We start from the raw sequence: 18,962 nt of genomic DNA on the forward strand, positions 1-18,962 counted from the left end.
TAAGAATCTCCCTCACATCCTTTGCAGGGAAGACCAAATGCAAAAATTCTTGGCAATGGCTTTGTCTTCCTTGAGTGCTCCATTAGCACCTCAATCACCCAGTGACTCCACTGATAGTGTGGCAGGCTTCCTGCTTCTGAAGGTCTTAAGATATTTTTGCTGTTACTTTTTATGTCTTTTGCTAGCTGTTCTTCAGATTCTTATTTCTTAACTGTACTTCTACATGTTACTTTCCAGAGTTTATGCTCTTTTCTATTTTCCTTGGTAGACAGCCCCCAGGCTGTATCACATGTTGTACAAAAATCTATTTTAAGAATGTTTTAGAGTGTTTTAACATAAACTCGTTGGGTATACTTTTCATATCCCCCTACACATATAGCCAGAAGGCCCAGTTATTATGAGCCCAACTCTAGAGATTAGAAGAATAAATATAATTCACATATTTAAGACTAAAAATTACCTGAAATAGCTTTTTGGTATGTACAAACTGCCTTTAAAATGACATGAGACTCAGATGTCTCAGGATCTTCAAGGGCTAAAACCAAGTGCTTTGTATCCCACTTGAAAGCAGTGACTCTCCACTTTCCAAATTGAATACATATCCCATTTCTAGATTAGCAGCATTCTAAGACTGGATCTTAAAGTTCTCACTGGTACCGGATTAAATACTGTCCCATCCTGGGCATTGGGCCAATCTAACTCTGGAAGGAAATTCAAGATTTGTAAGTAAAGAAGGAAATATTTCTTTGGCAGTTTATTATGTGGTGCTGCAATTTATCACATATGTCAGTTTCCTCCTTTATCCACAACTCTGAAATGTATTCCCAAATGTAGACTGTCCCAATAAAGAAATGTCAGAGACAAGTTTTAGGTTCAGTCTCAGTTTAAGGTTCAATCTCGTAACTCTGACAATTTTACACACACACACACACTGTTTGGGGACATTATACGGATAGGACAGGAAGGAATTTTCATAAAGAAGGATTTAAGTCCTCTTTGCAGCGTTGGAAATGGGAACAACAGATCCCAGCTTAACATAAACACATAGTGATCAGTTGTGAACTCCTTAATATATTAATGTGCCTGGGAATATCTAACTGTCTTCCTGAACTGACCCTAGAAATGAACTCTCCAAGCATGGTGATTGACTACCAGAACTTCAGAATGCATCTTTAAAGATAACTTTGTGCTGCAATCTAAGTGGTAGACAAAGAAGTTGAAGAATCAATTTATCCAGAGGCAGCCACGTAATGTACATGATATACAGACATTTTACATTCCCTTCCTTCCAAATCACAGCCGCAACTGGTGCTTCTTCTGTGTTTCTTCATCCAAAACCTAAAATAATATAGTCTTATTGAGCCAGCACTCTAATGGGCTGGTCGCAAAAAAAAATTAAATAAAAAAATTCTATTCACAGGCACAGAAGTATCCCCCCCTCCCAGGTTATCAAATTAAATCCAGGGGCAGTAACATTATCATAAAAAGGGGTTTGTGCTTGACATAAGACAATCCCCTTATCAATAAGCAGCAGCTAGCCACAAACAGTCTCAGGATAACTGGTTCCTTATTCCCTTCTTTCCTTCTGTTACAGCATCACACATCTTCCTTTGACTGCAGCAGATGCTGGACATTGGTTCAGGTACCAGGTGCTATCCTGGGATCCTTACTTTTTCATTCCCTGGGGCCCCATAAGGCGTAACAGTTCAAGGAATTCTAATGCTTCTCTATGATCCTTGTTGAAAGGCCACATTCTTCTATTTCCAGTGCACAAGGTAACTGTTTAGCAGGCCTAACCTGCATATATAAATTGGATTCATTAGAAACCACAATTCAGGAGGATTCCAGATAAAGCACATATGGGATGCCATTGGGCTCTCTCTGTTTTGCACATTTTTTTCTGGGCAGGAGAAAAAGGTTGTCGACTCTTCTTAGAGTCTCACAGGCAAATCGCATTTTTAAGTAAGGTGCAATTAAAAGCAATGACATTAAAGAAAAACTCTGCATCCAGCCATGACTATTACATTCTTTATTCAGCAGACCTGGGTTCTATTCTCAGCTCTGCCACTGGCCTTCTGGGTGACCAAAGGTTTGAAACTGGGGGAAACTGCAGCAGTGAAAGTACAGGTTCACACAAGTGCAGGATGACTATACTCTTGCTGCGCCTCAGTGCAGCGACATTGGGGCGACGAAAAATGCCAGTGTAAAGCCCTTAGTTATCTAGAAATCACCCCCAAGATTTAACTCAAGTAACTAGAAAGCTGCAGACAAGAGTGCATGAAAGAACTACCGCAGGCAGCTGTCTCACTTCCAAATGAGCCTGCAAATGTTCAGATTTCCCCTCACCAGCAGAGTACCTGATCGGTGTGTTGCTGTATCCAGGGCAGGAGAGCTTTTCTGCTTCAAATGTACATTTCCAAACTTTTTTTTTTCTTCCAGTTTAACACACCAGCTTTGTGTTATTGTGGCCTATTGTACTATGTGGTGTTTAACAGCTGCTATGCTCCACCCTAGAGTTGGCTGCACTTCAGGGGAGGGTGAAGTGATTCTTGTAAAGTTTTTAAGGCAATCTGGGGATCTTTTGGAAGGAAAGGTGCTCTGTGAATGTAACATTTTATTCCAGTGACCTGTCTGCATTTAATGTGTGCTATTGATATTCCTGCATCAAAAGAACATCCTGTTTTATTACTAAACTATCCGCCTAGATACTTATATGGTCACTTATTTAAAATACATGATTGGAATAATCTGTTAAACAAAAAACAGAGTGGTGGGTTCAGCTTTTCAAACCATGGGTTTAGAACCAGCCACTTCACTCCAGGTTTTAGTGACTTGCATTTCCCTCATCATGTGTAACTCTGAAACCAAGCCTCTGTTATCAGACAGGCTACAGCCAGCAGAACGTGAACTATGTAATACAGCCATTGCCAAACCCTTTTTATAGAGCGTAGGTCCCAATGTAGTAAAGCATTAAGCATGTGGTTAAGTCCATCCCTGTTTAGCAAAGGCTTAATTTTAAGCATGTTTTTAAGTCCCACTGACTTCAGGAAAGTTCCGAAGTACTTTGTTGAATGAGGGCTGTAGTTTACAACCGGACCCGATACTGCTAGTGGCTTTGCTAAGAGGGAGTGAGGAAAGATAATTCAGACTGTCTGAACGTGATCAGAGAATAAATCCCAGACTAATGGATAAAACTCCACATGTGGACCACAGATTTTTGGTGGGCCTGCTGCTTTTAACATGTTCTTCTTTAAAACGGCCTTGTGGAATTTCACTTCAAGTCATCATTTATTTCCACTGTTGCTTAATAGCTTTGTTTCCATTAATGGAATCCAAAAGTTTACAGATGGGCTCTCCAGTCACTGATCAAGAAAGCTTTTCTAACGGATCAAAATAATGCTAATCACAGTCTTTAGAGCTTGGCAAAACTCAACCCTCCTGTGCGATACTGACATGCACGTGACTGCATTTAATTAGGGACCTTGTTAAATGATTTATTCCAGAGCTACCTAGGAGAAGCCTGGTAGAAAGAGACCCTTCTGAAGAACAGAAAATCCCAGATGACTTTCAGATAAAAGACGGACACTAAGTATCCTACAGGACGAGGACCATGGTGCATTGAGAGTCAGTAATATGTGTTAGTATTACAAACTCCATATTTGTTTATCTAGCCAGCTGTTTATCCAGCACTTTAGTGAGCTGCTGCAAGTCACTGAAACAAAACACAATTCAAGAAATGCTCTAATGATGAGGAAGGGAGGGCCAAGGAATAAATGCAGACCTTGAAGCCTAAGAAGATCTGCAGAGGAAAACTGAGGGTATGTCTACACTACCTGCCAGATCAGTGGGTAGTGACTGATCTACCGGGGACTGATTTATCGTGTCTAGTTTAGACACGATAAATCGATCCCCAATTTCTCTGCTTTCAAGTCCTGTACTCCACTGCAGCGAGAGGCAGAAGCGGAGTTATGGGGAAGCGGCGGCAGTTGACCCTGTGCCGTGAGGACGAGAGGTAAGTCGACCTAAGATACGTTGACTTCAGCTATGCTATTCTCGTAGCTGAAGTTGCATATCTTAGGTCGATCCCCTCCCCCCCCAGGATAAACCAGGCCTCAGAGGTGCCCCCTTGCACCCACAGATGTCAACCCTTAACAGGTAAGACCATGAGGAAATTATTAGTGACCACTTGTTTTGCTTTTTAACAAAACACCCTGTCTAAGTTTTGGGTCTGAGGACTGTGGTTGTGGGGAAGAGCAGAACAGTACCAGAGAGAAAAGATCAGGATTTTACATATAGGGTATAGCTACACTGTAATCATGGGGTGTGATTTCAGCTCAGCTACTAATACCTGAGCTAGCTTTAATCTACTTGAGTAAGTAGATTAAACATGGCTACTGAAAAGTGAAGCCGTGACAGCATGGGCTTCAGCATAGGCTGTACGAGCCCACCCAGAACTATGGGTAAATACTTGGATGGCTGGCCCATCTGATGCCTGTGATGCTGCAGCTTCACTGCTATTGGTCCCCAAGATGGTCAGATTAAAGCTAGCTTGAGTATGTCTACACAAGCTGCAATCACACCTGATGATTGCAATGTGGACATACCCTTAGAATCCTGGTCCTTGGTGAATCTAATCGTTGATGGCAGAAAACAGCTGCAAAGTTTTTATTTAGAAATTAGATTAGCTTTTATCACTACAGCCTCAGTGCAAAGAGAAGTCAATTATAAAGCGATGAAACCTCAAAGTCTTTAAGTCTGAAAGGTCAAAAGTAGAATCTCTAAAGCAGTAACGGATCGAGACAGTTTCAATGCCTGAACTAATCCATGAGCCAATCAGAAGCATGGGATCAGAGAGTCATGCTGGGTCCTTTCCTTGTGCATCAGCACTTCTAACAAACATTCCACAGGCCACATCATGCCCTCAGTGCTGCCTGTGCAGCCCCCATTGTCTTTCATGGAGTGAGACACCATGAGGGGAAAAAAATCTTTCGTTTTTAAAAATCAATGTATTCTAATCTGAAACTACAGCATGAACCATAATTATGAGGTTATAACATGGACAGATTCGCTATAGGGCAGAGCCGTAGGTGCTCACGCTACATTTTCATACCTTAACATGATTTTATTTCTTTTCAGTGTAACTTTAACTCTGAATTTTCTGGGTTTAGAATGTCTGATTTTCGGACAGTTACAACACCCCTGTAATGATTTTTACCATGTACTTTCAACCTTAATTCCATTTTAACATTAGTTTTTGTCTCGGACTTTACATTACCATAGACCCTAAAGGCTCCAACCTAGATTAAAGTCCCTTTGCACTCGGCGCTGTGTAACACATAATGAAAGGCAGCCTTTGCCCGCAAAAGTTTACAGTCTAAACAAAAAAGACAGACAAGGTGGGAAAGGAAACAGAGGCACAAAGAGGTGAAGTGGCTTGTCTGAGATCACGCTGCAGGTCACTGGCAGAGCAGGGACTAGAGACCAGGCCAGTCCACTATATACCATGCTGACTCCCACGTATTTAGCAGCCAAGGTGCCACTCCAAATGGTCATGATTGTTTTTTTATATATGGACAAACTTTTTAAACTCAGCTTTTTAAATCAGTAATTATAGTGCAGCCTTGATGTTCTTTAACAACACAGAGAAACCACACACAATAAGATCTGCTTTCATCCACGTGGAGAACAATTCTCTAAGCTCGAGTTAAATTCCCCCAGAGGAACCCTCTGTGAGCTGCCCCTAAGCGAGGGGTAGGCACATTCCCTACTCACCATCTACAGGGCTGAGGTAATCATGAAGATGCGCCGTGCTAGCTGCTCCCCCACTCTGCATCAGCAGGTCCCCGTAAGGATTCGGATGGCTGGCCATGAGTGTCATCTGGTGATAGTAGTCGGCAGGGTTGGCTCCTGGAGGGGGAGGGGGCAAACCAAAGAGGCCTCTCTCTTTTAGATGCTCGTGAGCCACTGCAGAGGCAGAGAGTAAGGAGACAAACATGGGGAAAATGTTTTCTCAGTAAGTAAAACTCCAGAGCTGATATTACAGTCTGCATCAGAACCCCCAAGCCCTCTTGTTACAACTCAGTTTGGTGCTTTGATGACGTATGTTTGGGCGTGTTTCTGTGGACAAAAGGGGCCTCTGCATTCTTCCATTTCCGCAAATTTATAAACAATCTCTCATTCCCCCTTCTAATAATCCTTCCACATGAAAACAGAATTCACTGCAGGGAGGGGTCTAGAAGGCCTGACCAGCCCACAGCAAAAACGCTGTCAGCATCAACTTTGGTGCCTATTAGCAAAGAAAAAGACAAGTAGAGTACAGTTAACAGCCACAGCGCAAGGAAATTAAAGCCGAGATCTAATGCGGAGAGCTAGGTTTAGTGTCTGGCAGTGTAAAACCATTTTGGCTGCCAAAGCCAATTACACTCACTTTCTTCCCGCTGTAATTTTTCAAACCTGCCTCCCACCAGCTCTCCATTAACTTATTTACCATGGTCTAAAAAAACCACAACACAATGCCCCTTTTAAAATGCCAAATAATGAAACTCACTTTGCAAGGCGGTGGGAAAAAAAATACATGAGCATTAAAACCTCTCTGCTCTATGCTGAGAGTGGAGGTTTGGAATCTTAACACTTGCTTGGGTGAGCAAAACCTAATTAACAGGAACAGAAGAGCCACATTTTAAGGTATGCATGTGCCTGTATGTATCCAAGCTATTTAAGTGGCCCTCAGTTACCGCAGCATCTGAACACTTCACAGTCTTTTGATAGATAGAGCCTCACCGCACTGATGTGAGTGAGGTAGGAAAGTGCTATTCTTCTCATTTTACATATGGGGAACTCAAGCACTGAAAGACTAAGTGACTTCCCCAAGGTCACAGAAAGTCTGCAGCGGAGCAGGAAACTGAGCCCAGAAGTCCTGAGTCCCAGCCTAGCACCCTAAACACTGGACCATCCTTCCTCTCTATGTAGATACGTACAAGGTCCAATTTTGACTTCACATACACACTTTTTATATTGATTTCTTATGGAGATACTCCTATGCAACCAAATGAGACCCTACACTGTACTGAAGAAGATATAGATATAGTGGCCAAATTCTCTACTGCCATACATTGATGCAGCTCCAGCGTTACATAAGTAGAGAATTGGGCTCCATATCTATCTATGCTTTCAAAAGGGTACGTCTGTATTTCAATGTTTTCTGAAGTTCTTTACTGAAGCGCCTCCCATTTTTCATTTCCTCCCCTCTCCTACCTCAAATACACAGCGTTTAACATTATCAATCACTCCGTAAGACTGTGTGATGCCTCAGCTCACTGAGATGGGGATAGGATGACTGGACGTCCCGATAAAATCAGGACTGTCCCGATTTTGAGGAGTTTGTCCCGCGTCCCGACCAGAGTACGGTCGGGATGCCATTTGTCCCGATATTTTGTTCCCTTGTCTTCGGCGTCAATTCGGCTGAGAGTCCTTCAGTCACGGATGGTCTTTGGTGGTATTTTGGCGGCAGATGCTTCTGTCTTTGGCGGCAAGGTTTATTACCCCCCACCAAAATACCGCCGAAGCTGTCTGTGACTCAAGGGCTCTCCGCCGAATTGCTGAACTCCCGGACGGGTGAGTGTAAAAAAAAAAAAAAGCCCCCCGCCCCGCACGCCCCCTGCGGCGGTCTCAATATTTTCCCTTTAACACTTGGTTACCCTAGATGGGGAAGGTAGGAACTGTACTGAATACAGTCTGATGCTTGGAAGTGTCTGGGTTATTTACACCCAGTGCTGCATCAAGGGGGTAGGTAACCTATGGAATGTGCCGAAGGCACCACGAAAGCTGATTTTCAGTGGCACTCACACTGCCCGGGTCCTGATCACCGGTCCAGGGGGCTCTGCATTTTAATTTAAATGAAGCTTCTTAAACATTTTACAAACCTTATTTACTTTACATACAACAATAATTTAATTATATATTATTCACTTATAGAAAGAGACCTTCTAAAAACATTAAAATGTATTACTGGCATGCAGAACCTTAAATTAGAGTGAATAAATAAAGACTCGGCACACCACTTCCAAAAGGTTGCCGACCCCTGATCTAGACTCTATGCACCATGCACAGGTTTTCACATCCCCTTTACTTGGGCCAGGACTATTCTGTGGGGATTACTCGTTGAGGGAGAGGAGGGAACAGAAATAATGAGGAAGGAAGGGTCAGGTGGCCTCTCCCTCCTACACTAGGGCACCCATCACATGAGAAAGGCTAGCACCATGTGGAAACACTGTAGCGTATAGGAACGGGGTAGTAGCCCTTTAAGTAGTTTTTTTGGTCCCCTAGTGAGCCCCGCCTGCTGTCTTCTATTGCAGACACCACAAGAACCCAACTGAGCAGCATCGTATATCCATAGCGAGGCCTTGTGTGTTTGTATATAGTTAGTAAACGTGGTTATTTGGAATCCAACTGTGTCCAAGATGTTTCCTCATATTCTTAGTGTTGTGTAAAGAGCAAAGACACAACAAACACTTTGCACAGCTGCGGTCCTGACACAGGGCTGCCGGGGTCCCTGTGGGGACCCACTGCCAGCGAAGCTCAGAAGAGCAAAGACTGGATTAAAAGGGTACATAATTTTAAGCAAAATATTTATAAGAGAATCCAACAGTAACAGCTCTTCTCACGCTCTGGTTTGTCAATGCAATGATGCAAAACAAATGTGTCGTTACAGAGGAGGGAAAAAACAACAGCTCCTCACTTCAGAGAGCAGCTGTAGATCCTTTGCAGCTGTAGATCTTTGGGGTATAGTGAATGGAGTGCTGGTGAAAAGTGTTAGAGCTCCAAAATAGCTACAGCACAAGTAGCAGCAGAGCAAACTCCTCCAGCACCAGGTTGACCCCCCAAGACCACTTCTAGGCATAAGCTTTGCCATGTGCATTCATTTTCTGCCCTCTCTGTGGAGACTGCCAGTGTGGGTGCCAGCCCATGTCAATGGCTGGGAGAAGGCATATTTCAACAACAGTTGATCTAAGAACTGCACAACTCATATCATGTCAGCCACTTGATAGCCTGTGGTGCAACTACAGTTTTAAACCCTCACACTCCGTGTCAGGACAGCAATGCGCTTACCATCAGCAGGGCTGAGGCCTCTGGCGGCAGAGATCATGGAGAGAGTGGGACTGCTGTGCATGGTGCGGAGATAATGTTCCATATGGGGGTTTATGTACGGGTGAGGGGGATTGAAAGGCGATTCACCAGGTCCTGCTGGGTGAGGAGAAAGTCGAATAAGGGAGATGTCGGAGATAACGGGGCTGCCACTGAGGGTAGGAGGCCTGTGAAGGAAACAGAAAAACATACTGTGAATTGGGCTTCAATTTCATTAGCACTTCTTCATGCATTTTTTCTTTAAGCCAGAGCACATGGTTGGAGAACAGGACTTCTGGGTTCTATTCCCAGCTCTGACTCACTGTGTGAACCTAGACAAGTCATTTCAATTTGTTTGCCTCAGTTTGCCCTTCTATAAAATAGATATATACTGTGCATATATGTACCACTGCCATCTGTTGGAGAGAATCAGAATTGCTCTATTCTATGTCTATGTCTGATGATGCGAATAGTGGTTGAAGAATCTCCTCTGTCTCAGCTGGTCTTGGAGCAAAAGGCTCAGAGATAAAATTATTGTGAAATTCACTGTGGCCACAGCATGCAGCACAGTGACATACGTGATGCCCTAGTTGGCCACCAGTTTGCTACAAGTACTGACCCCACATTGATATTGTGAAGGCTGTTTAAAGAATTTTTGCCACATGCACTGAGATCTTTGGAGAACAGGTGCTATGCAAGTGCAAGGTGGCAGAATTATTCTTTACAAGTTCTGCTATGAACTTTATTTAGAGAGAAAAGATAAAGTGTCCGTCACCACTTCCCTGCAGGAAGGGGGAGAGGAAAGGAACCTCCTTTGTTCTCTTCTCAATCTGCTCATAGTGAGACCATGGACTTGTCAAAACTAGAGAGAAAGAGACAGAGCCTTTTGTCAGCTGGAGCTCAGGAGAGGTATATGCTTGCCAGCAAGTCAGGCAGAATTTCTGTGCTCAAAGCGTGGAACAAACTGCTAAAACCAATAGAAGTAGTGAATCTAAGTTGTGGGAAGAGGAGCTAGACAAGAAAGGGGTGTAAAAGCTATAGACACTCGCCACATTTATGGTCATGAAGGTGAGCCACAGGATGAGCCGCATTTCTTGGTCTGTTGTGAGCAGGCCTTGAATCCCTATTTGCTCTTTGACAGTTCTTTCATCTGCCCATCTTGCTGGGAGACTGCCTCAGATAGGAAACTGCACCTCCCAGGGGTTAGCAGTTGCTGCCTTTGCAATGTCTAGAAGTGAAGGAAGTTTGGGAGGGAGGATAGCCAAGTGATTAAAGCAAGGAAGGGGAAACCAGAATTCCTGCATTCTATTCCACACCCTGCCACTGAATTTAGTGACCTGGGGCAAGTCCCTTAGCTGCAGTCTGACTAAATAACCTCACCTGCAGAAGTCAATCAAAACTTTTTCAAACCGTACTGGAAGGTTTGTTTTAAGTTTTTGAGGGCAAATGTTCAGGTCAGATTTCGTCATGCGTGTTCTGGTTCTAGCCTCCTTAGTGCTAAATCCCTCTGTCCCTGCTTAGGCAAAGTCTCCATTAAAGTGAGAATTTGACCTGAGAAAGGACTCACTAAATGCTGCAGGTTTAGGTATCTGGACATGTCTACACTAAAAAAAAAAAAAAATCAGACCTGTATTTCAACCCTGGAGCAGCTCTACCAGCAGTAGCAAAGGTGAAAGATGTAGTGTAGTGAGGTCTCAGGTGTTTAGTCCATCATATCTTCCAATCCTTATTAAATAACCCAGTGACAGTAATGCATGCGCAATCTACCATACAGCCTTCATCCTTCCTATCACTCGGGGAGAAACACAGAATCTGTATTACGTGGGCATAGACTCAGCCCTAGTGTTCAGCCCCTTCATAAACCTGCAAAGGGAGTTCCGCTAAAAATAGCCTATAGCACCAGGAGAGGGAACTGATGACATGTGTTATTTATGGTGCCACAGGTATGAGTAGCACTGGATGCAGAGAAAACGAATGTAGTCCCTGTTCTGAGTAGTTTACAGTTTTAGCCAGATACAAGAAACAGGGCGAAGTCACAACAGACAAAGAGGAAAGAGAGGGGTCTATATCAGGTTAGATCACCTTTAAATTAGATTTAGATCTAATGAGGGTTGGTGTGGAAAGGTGGGGATGGACGTGTCCGATGATGAGTTTTGAGGATGATTGTGAAGCACGATTTTATGAGGTATGGGATCAGAGACTTGGCAGCATGAGGGAAGCTGCTGGTGGGTAAAGAGTACAAAGGAGTAGTGTGGCAATGCAGAATTATCAGCGTAAAGAATGTAAGAGGGCGAATGACAGGAGATAAGAGAGTGGCTGGAACAAAAGCTGAACTCACTGGCATTGGTCTAAGCACTGGCAGTGGTAGCATGTTTTATGCAGGATGCTACATAAGAATATTTAAGTATTCCCACGATTGTGTGTGCACGCAAATATCGGTCTCTCTACATGTGTATGTAGCCACAAGAGAGAAGCTCTCTGAGTGGCTTAGACATGCCACCTGAATCTCAAGATACAGATTTCACCCTATACTGTCTACAGTTCAAGTGCCTTTTTATTTATTTATAATACTCGGATATCCACAAAGCCACACAGAATAGTAACACAAGCTTTACAGCCTTATTCAGCAATTTATGAGGGTGTTTGTCATTGTCTTTCTGATAAATTAGTAAATCTTACAAGTGGTTGAACACTCTTTGCTGATGTGTAATACATTAAAATGTCTTTTAATATATATATTGTTCTAAATACTCTCCTGTAGTGATAACGTCTGCCTCTCACCAGTGTAAAATACAAGGCAGCAAAAATCTGTCATTACAAGGGTACATCAGTATCCAAAACACACACACACACACACACACACACACACACACACACACACACACACACACACACACACACACACACACACACACACACACACACATTTTATTGGAATCATTCCTGATCCACAGTGCAATAACTGAAAGCAGAATCAATCCCATTATATTTTATAGTACTGAAAGATGAACTTATGCTCACATAGTGATTTCAACCTCATAACCTGTTACTATGTCATTTTGTTACCAAAATTATGTAGGTGACTTAGTCACTTTCCAGAACTGCCTTGTTCCAAACTGTGCAGCCTATGTATATAGCACAGTGTGCTGTGGCTGGTTAACATCCTCTGTATTTCAGCCATGACATCATCTACCATAGCAGCATGCCTGCAAGGCTCAGCCAAGCTTGAGCTAAGATTTGTGTAGCAGTCGAGGTTGCTGCTAATAAGTCAACTGTGTATGAAATCTACCAATTTATTTCAGTGGGTGGGGAAGAAAAGTGAATCAAAGTCTCTGTTCCAGATTTAGTTTCACATAATTTCTAACAATCTCCACCGCCTCATCTGGAAAAAATGAAACAGGTTTTTAACAAAAGTGATGTCATTAAGAAAACATCTGACTAATTTTTCTTCTGATGAAGACTTAATATAAGCAACGGGGAACGTAAATTAAAAGCAGCCCCAATCTATCCCAACCCATGGAGCCTGGCTTAATATATAAGCCATGAAAAGAGTTTTCTTACATATACAATAAGTTCCCTCTTTCATCAATACTCAGCGCTTCTCCCAACGGGGTTGTGAACTTCTTTGATGCAGGCTTGAAACTATGTATTACTGGGTTTATGAGCCTTCTGAGGCTACTGTGATCAAACTGTGAGGCCGACATCAAAAATGCATTTAATAATATGCAGGGCTCGCTATTCCTTTTCTCCATGTGCAGAAGATTTTGAGTTCCTCGGAAGAGGAAAACTCCAGCCTGGCCACAAAGGTAAAGTTGGAAGAAAATGACCAAGATGTCAATCAAAATGCATGCAAATGGAAATGCAAACAGCAATAGAGCACAAGGTTAGCCTGGTGGTTAAAGAAATAGACTCAGAGGTCTAACTGAACTGGGTTCAATTTTCAGTTCTTCTACAGACTTCCTCTGTAACCTTGGGCAAGTTACTTAGCTTTTCTGCGCCTCATCTGTAAGGCTCCGATCTACACTGCATGATTCTTTCAGCGGCGTGTAGCATGTGTACTTGAATAGCCCCCCTAGCATGGGTTTAAATAGCAGTGTAGACAGTGAGGCATGGCTTAGGTGAGTAGAGTATAGACAGACATGCTTGAAGGGAGTGGGCATGTACTCAGCTCTCTTTGCTCAAGCCATGCTTTTTCCTCTACACTTCCGTTTTTAGCTGTGTTGTGACCCATTGTCTCCTAGCTGCTGGAGCCTTCCCCCATCACAAGAAAAGACTCCAGCAGTGGAGAAAGACTCTGCAGTGGGAAAAGGCTCAGTCAACCCCTTGCTGCTAGAGACTTTCCCCTCTACAAGATAGGACTCTAGCAGAGGGGAGACAATCGAAAAAGGCTCCTCCAGCTCCCCAATGCTACAGCCCTTCCCTGGTGCAGGTAAAGACTCCATCAGCAGGGAAAGGCTCCGGCAGTCTTGTAGCTACACACTAGTGTGGACACAGCTTGCTTTTCACTGCAGTGTGTAGCTACACATACCCTGCATGCCACCAAAAGCAGTGTATAGTGTAGACGTAGCCTAAAAGTAGAATAGCAATACTCCCGCTCTCTATCTGTCTCATCTATTGAGACTAAGTTCTTTGGGACTGGGACTTTATCTTACTATGTATGTGTATAGTGTACCTAGCACAATCAGGTTACAATCTCTGTTAGGATCTCTAAGTATTACTGAAACACAAATAATTACAATAAGCAGCTCAGGAATACTGATCTCTTACCATGACAAGTCTCAGAGTAGCATGACTATCATCAACTACCAACTAATATTAATCCTTAAGAGTATTAGGGATAAGGTCCTCCATTCCTCAGGTCACTGTCTTCTCTTCACAACTTGCTTTCCCATTTCACCAGTAGCCATTTGCTCCCCCTCCATTATTGCTAATTATCTGAATTCTAGTAAGCTCCTGAAGGCCTCAGTTTAGAAGAGTGCCCCACTGTGCTAGGTGCTGTAAAAAGACATAATAAAGAGATAGTCCCAGCCTCAGAGAGCTTACATTTAAATAGACAAGATTGACAAAAGGTGTGTGGGGGGAGTATTATTAGCTCCCTTTTATATCTGGTGAACTTAGGCACGGGGAGATTAAATAACCTGCCCAGGGTCAGAGAGGGAGTCTGGGCAGAGATGTGAACAGGATCCAAGTCACCTGGTTTCCAGCATGGTTCCTTAACTACAGGGCCAAACCTGGTCACCTTCGGTGCTTTTCTCCTGCTCCAGTATCCCCATCCCTGAAAGTCCTTCTACCCTGTTATTAGTCCTTTCCACACCTGCAGACTGGCTGCCTCCCCATCTGTGTTCTAAAGGTTGAAGGGACACTGATGCTTGTGACCATCTATGTCAAAATTTGACCTCATATCTGACCGACAAGGTCAGGCCATGTCCTCTCTCCAGGGACTATATCCAGCTTTGGCATGGGCATAGATTGAAACAAACAGCTCTCCACTTTCCATCTCTAAACAATATGATCCCAACTGTTTGGCTCTCCTCCTCATACTTCATTCCATGTTCAGGAAAGTTCTGCACCATCCTTAACAAAATTACATGCAGCATCCACCCCACACATCACATCCACAAATGCAACCCCCCAGACTGGATCACCTAACAGGGAGAAAAGGGATGGTTGTAGGTAGAAGCTGTGAGTGCTTCACACATTTCCTTAATGCTCTTTCCCACAGACCTATGATGTTAGAACACAGTTGTAAAATTTTTTATTGTTCTTGCTGCTGGACCCTAGGACGGCATGAAGAAAACACCTGACCATGCATATTGAGGGAGAATCCAGGATCCACTGAAGCCACCCGCAAAACTGCCACTCATCTTAACAGGGCCAAGATTTCACTCTATGTATATTTCCATCACAGCTGGGGCTGCACTTTGCAAATAGGCTTTGGAAATGGGAATGTTTCCCTGAAGCTCCTTTCAAAATCCCAACGTATATCATTAGCAGTCAGTTATGTAGCGATTTACATCTTCTAAGAGGCACATAAGCGTTCATCAATTTATCCTCCCAATGCCCCTGGGAAGCAGAGGTTATTTGTTATCCCCTCCCCCACTTTTTAAAATTTTAAACAGACATGAGAACTGAGGTGGGGAATGTCCGTTGATTTGTCCAACACAAGACACTGAGTTGGCAGCAGAGCTGATGTCAGAGAACTTTCGAGCTCGCAGGCCACTAACTCCCACTTCTCTTCAGATCAGTTATCAACAAATTATTGTTGACAGCTAGGAGGGAACCACCTTGAAAAATGCACAGGGCAGTGTTGGGGTTATAGATATTTTCCCCTTGTTCTGACAATCTGCTGTCTATGGAAGGGAACCGTTAGACATCTGCAGGTATGACACAGCAAACATTTCTTGCATTCATGGGCAGCGATTTTAGAATCCCTTAGGAATATCTGTGACCAGGATTAGGGATAAAGGGGGGAGATCTCTTTAAACATTGATGGCATCAGGAAAAGTGCCTCTCAGAACATTATTTGCAGCCTTAGATTATTTCCACAGCTGTCAATAGTTCTCTCCACCAGTGCATTGTTCTCACCTACTTGTCAGCGCTGAAAGCCACCCTGCTGTTTCAGGATCTGATGCACATTCCTCCACAGATGCAGGGAGGCGAAGCAGCTCAGCAGTTGGCGTGTGACAGGACTGTAGGAATAGCACCAGCAGCAAGAAGATCTATTAACAGTTGACACTTGACACATAGAATCAGTGGGAAACTAGGAATTTTTGGTGGTTTCCTAGGGGTCCAGTAACTCCCCAATTGTACTTGCATCAAAGGAAAAGAAAGCTGCTTAATCTTCTTACCACCTGTGCCACCTCAGTGCAGCAAAACAAAATCAGGGTAAATAAGTCTGTTGAAATCAGTGTCAATTCATCTGAAATATGCAGACAACCCAAAAGCAGAGGAATGCATTAAACACACAGTCAGTAAGAGCCATATTTGGACAGTGGCCTCATGCTAAATGGCAATACTGGGTCTCTTCTTTGGCCCTATGGTCAACTGACGGGCCTCTCAGCAGGACACAAAGCTTTTATCAAGTCTCCGTCAGGCCGTTCAACCAAAATGGGGGGGAAAAATCCATCTATCCGTAAGAACCTTTGACAGTCTCTACACCAAAAGAATAAATGGACACAAATCTGACATCAGGAATCATAACATTCAAAAACCAGTAGGAAAGCACTTCAATCTCCCTGTCACTCAATAACAGACCTAAAAGTGGCAATTCTTCAATGACAACAAAACTTCAAAAACAGACTCCAACATGAAGCTGAAGAACTGGAATTAATTTGCAAACTAGATATCATCAGATTAGGCCTGGATAAAGATTGGGAGTGGTTGGGTCATTACAAAACCTAAACTTAATTTTCCCAATACTAATTTCTCCCTACGGTTACTGACACCTTCTTCTCAACTGTCTGTAATGGGCCACTCTCATTACCTCTTCAAAAGTTATTTTTCCTCCCTTGGTATCCTGCTGTTAATTGATTTATCTCATTAGACTGACCACACACTTGGTAAGGCAACCCCCATCCTTTCATGTATTTATACCTGCTCCTGTATTTTCCACTCCATGCATCTGATGAAGTGGGTTCTAGCCCATGAAAGCTTATGCCCAAATAAATTTGTTAGTCTCTAAGGCGCCACAAGGACACCTTGTTGTTTTTGTTCATTGTGTAGCAGTGTCAGATAGAAAGAGCCTAAGAGGTTTGGAAAAATCTACTCCCCCTGAACAATAACATAATACTTTGCTATAGCACCTTTCATCTGAAGGTCTTCAACTGCTTAGTACCGAAGAAGAAGTCTTGGGCCTGACCCTCACCTGGCATCTTCTCTCCTTTTACTTAAGTGGAGCTACACTGATTTACACCAGTTGAGGTTCTGGCCCCCAAGGGGATGTCTTCACTGCAGCTGGTAATGAGCCTCCCAGCCCAGGTAGACAGATTCATGCTAGCTCCAACTAAGCTAGTGTGCTAAAAATAGCAATGTGGATGTTGCAGCTCAGGCTCTGAAACCCACCCTGAATTTGAGCTCAGGTGGCTAGCCCCAGACTCCACTGGAGGAACAACTTTTACACTGCTATTTTTAGCATGTTAGCTCCAGCGAAGTTAGCATGAATCTATCTACCTGGCCCGGGAGACTTGCTCCAAGCTGCAGTGTAGCCATACCCTTGGATGCACAAACCCCTTTGTGAGGCATGTGAGGAGTACAACTCCCATTTTACAGCTAGGTAAATGGAGAATATGGTAAATTTGCCAAAAGTAACACAGCAAATAAAAGACCCAATAATAGAACTGAGGTGTCCTGTCTCCCTAGTCCCATTCTCTAGCCAGTAGACAACACTCTCTTCAAAACGGAGTGGAGGATTTTCAGTGGCTCAGTAGTTTACAGTCCTAACCCATATGTGCCAAACATCTCAATTCAGCATGGTCAGGCCTGTCACAGATTGAAATGTCAGTACAGGTGGTTTTGGAACAAATGGATAAATTAAACAGTAATAAGTCACCAGGACCAGAAGGTATTCACTCGAGTTATGAAGGAAATCAAATATGAAATTGAAGAACTATAACTGTGGTATGTAACCTATCCCTTAAATCAGCCTCTGAACCACATGACTGGTGAAGAACTAATGTAATGCTGATTTTTAAAAAAGGATCCAAAGGCCATCATGGCAATTACAGGTTGGTAAACCTAACTTCAGTACCAGGCACATTGGTTGAAACTGTAGTAAAAAGCAGAATGATCTGACTTAGAGATGAACTCAATGTGCTGGGAACAAGTCAACGTGACTTTTGTAAAGGGAAATCATGCCTCACTAATCTATTAGAATGTTTTGAGGGTGACAACAAGTATGTGGTCAAGAGTGATCCAGTATCTGTACTGGGACCTGTGCTGTTTGACATATTCATAAATGCTCTGGAAAAGGGGTAAACAGTGAGATGGCAAAGTTTGCAGATGATGCAAAATTACTCAAGATAGTTAAGTCCAAAGAAGACTGCAAAAAGTTACAAAGAGGTCTCATAAAACAGGGTGATTGAGCAACAAAAAGGCAGAAGAAATTCAATGTTGATAAATGCAAAGTAATGCACATTGGAAAACATAATCCCAACTATACATACAAAATTATGCATTCTAAATGAGCTGTCACCTCTCAAGAAAGAGATTTTGGAGACATTGTGGAAAAGTCTCTGAAACCATCTGCTCAATGTTCAGTGGCAGTGAAAAAAGTTAACTGAATGATAGGAACTATTAGAAAAGAGATACATAATAAGACAAAAAATATAATCCACCCATACCTTAAAACACTGCATGAAGTTCTGATAGCCCCATCTCATTTGGAAAAAGTAAAGAACAGGGCAACTGAAAATATTAAGGGTATGGAACAACTTGCATATAAGGAGAGATTAAAAGGACTGGGACCGTTCATCTTAGTAAAGAGATGACTAAGGGAAGATATGATAGAGGTCTATAAAATCATGAATGTTGTAGAGAGGGTGAATAAGGAAACCCCTTCACATAACACAAGAACCAGGGTTCACCCAATGAAATAAATGGGCAGCAGGTTTCAAAACAAACATAAGGAAGTACTTCTTCCCCCAACAAATAGTGAATCTGTGGAAATCGTTGCCAGGGGATGTTGTGAAGGCCAAAAGTATACCGGTTCAAAAAAGAATTAGGTAAGTTCATGGAGGATAGGACCATCAATGGCTATTAGCCAACACAGTAAGGGACACTACCCTTTCCTCTGGGTGTCCCTAAACCTCCGACTGCTGGGACTGGATGTCATTCGATAATGG

The 18,962-nt window shown here is 43.0% G+C and overlaps 1 protein-coding gene across 1 annotated transcript in view; it reads right to left on the bottom strand.

The window, feature by feature from the left end:
• The window catches only part of GLI2 (GLI family zinc finger 2), a 269,012-nt gene that overhangs the window by 47,032 nt on the left and 203,018 nt on the right, over nt 1-18,962 (bottom strand). The window contains exons 4-5 of the mRNA XM_050916982.1: nt 9,109-9,311; nt 5,773-5,964 (exon numbers count right to left, since the gene is read on the bottom strand). Coding sequence (XP_050772939.1) covers nt 5,773-5,964; nt 9,109-9,311 — 395 coding nt within the window. The remainder of the gene's footprint in view (nt 1-5,772; nt 5,965-9,108; nt 9,312-18,962) is intronic.

The sequence above is a fragment of the Gopherus flavomarginatus genome, chromosome 10 (genome assembly GCF_025201925.1).
Source record: "Gopherus flavomarginatus isolate rGopFla2 chromosome 10, rGopFla2.mat.asm, whole genome shotgun sequence".
In the NCBI taxonomy this organism is placed as follows: domain Eukaryota; kingdom Metazoa; phylum Chordata; order Testudines; family Testudinidae; genus Gopherus; species Gopherus flavomarginatus.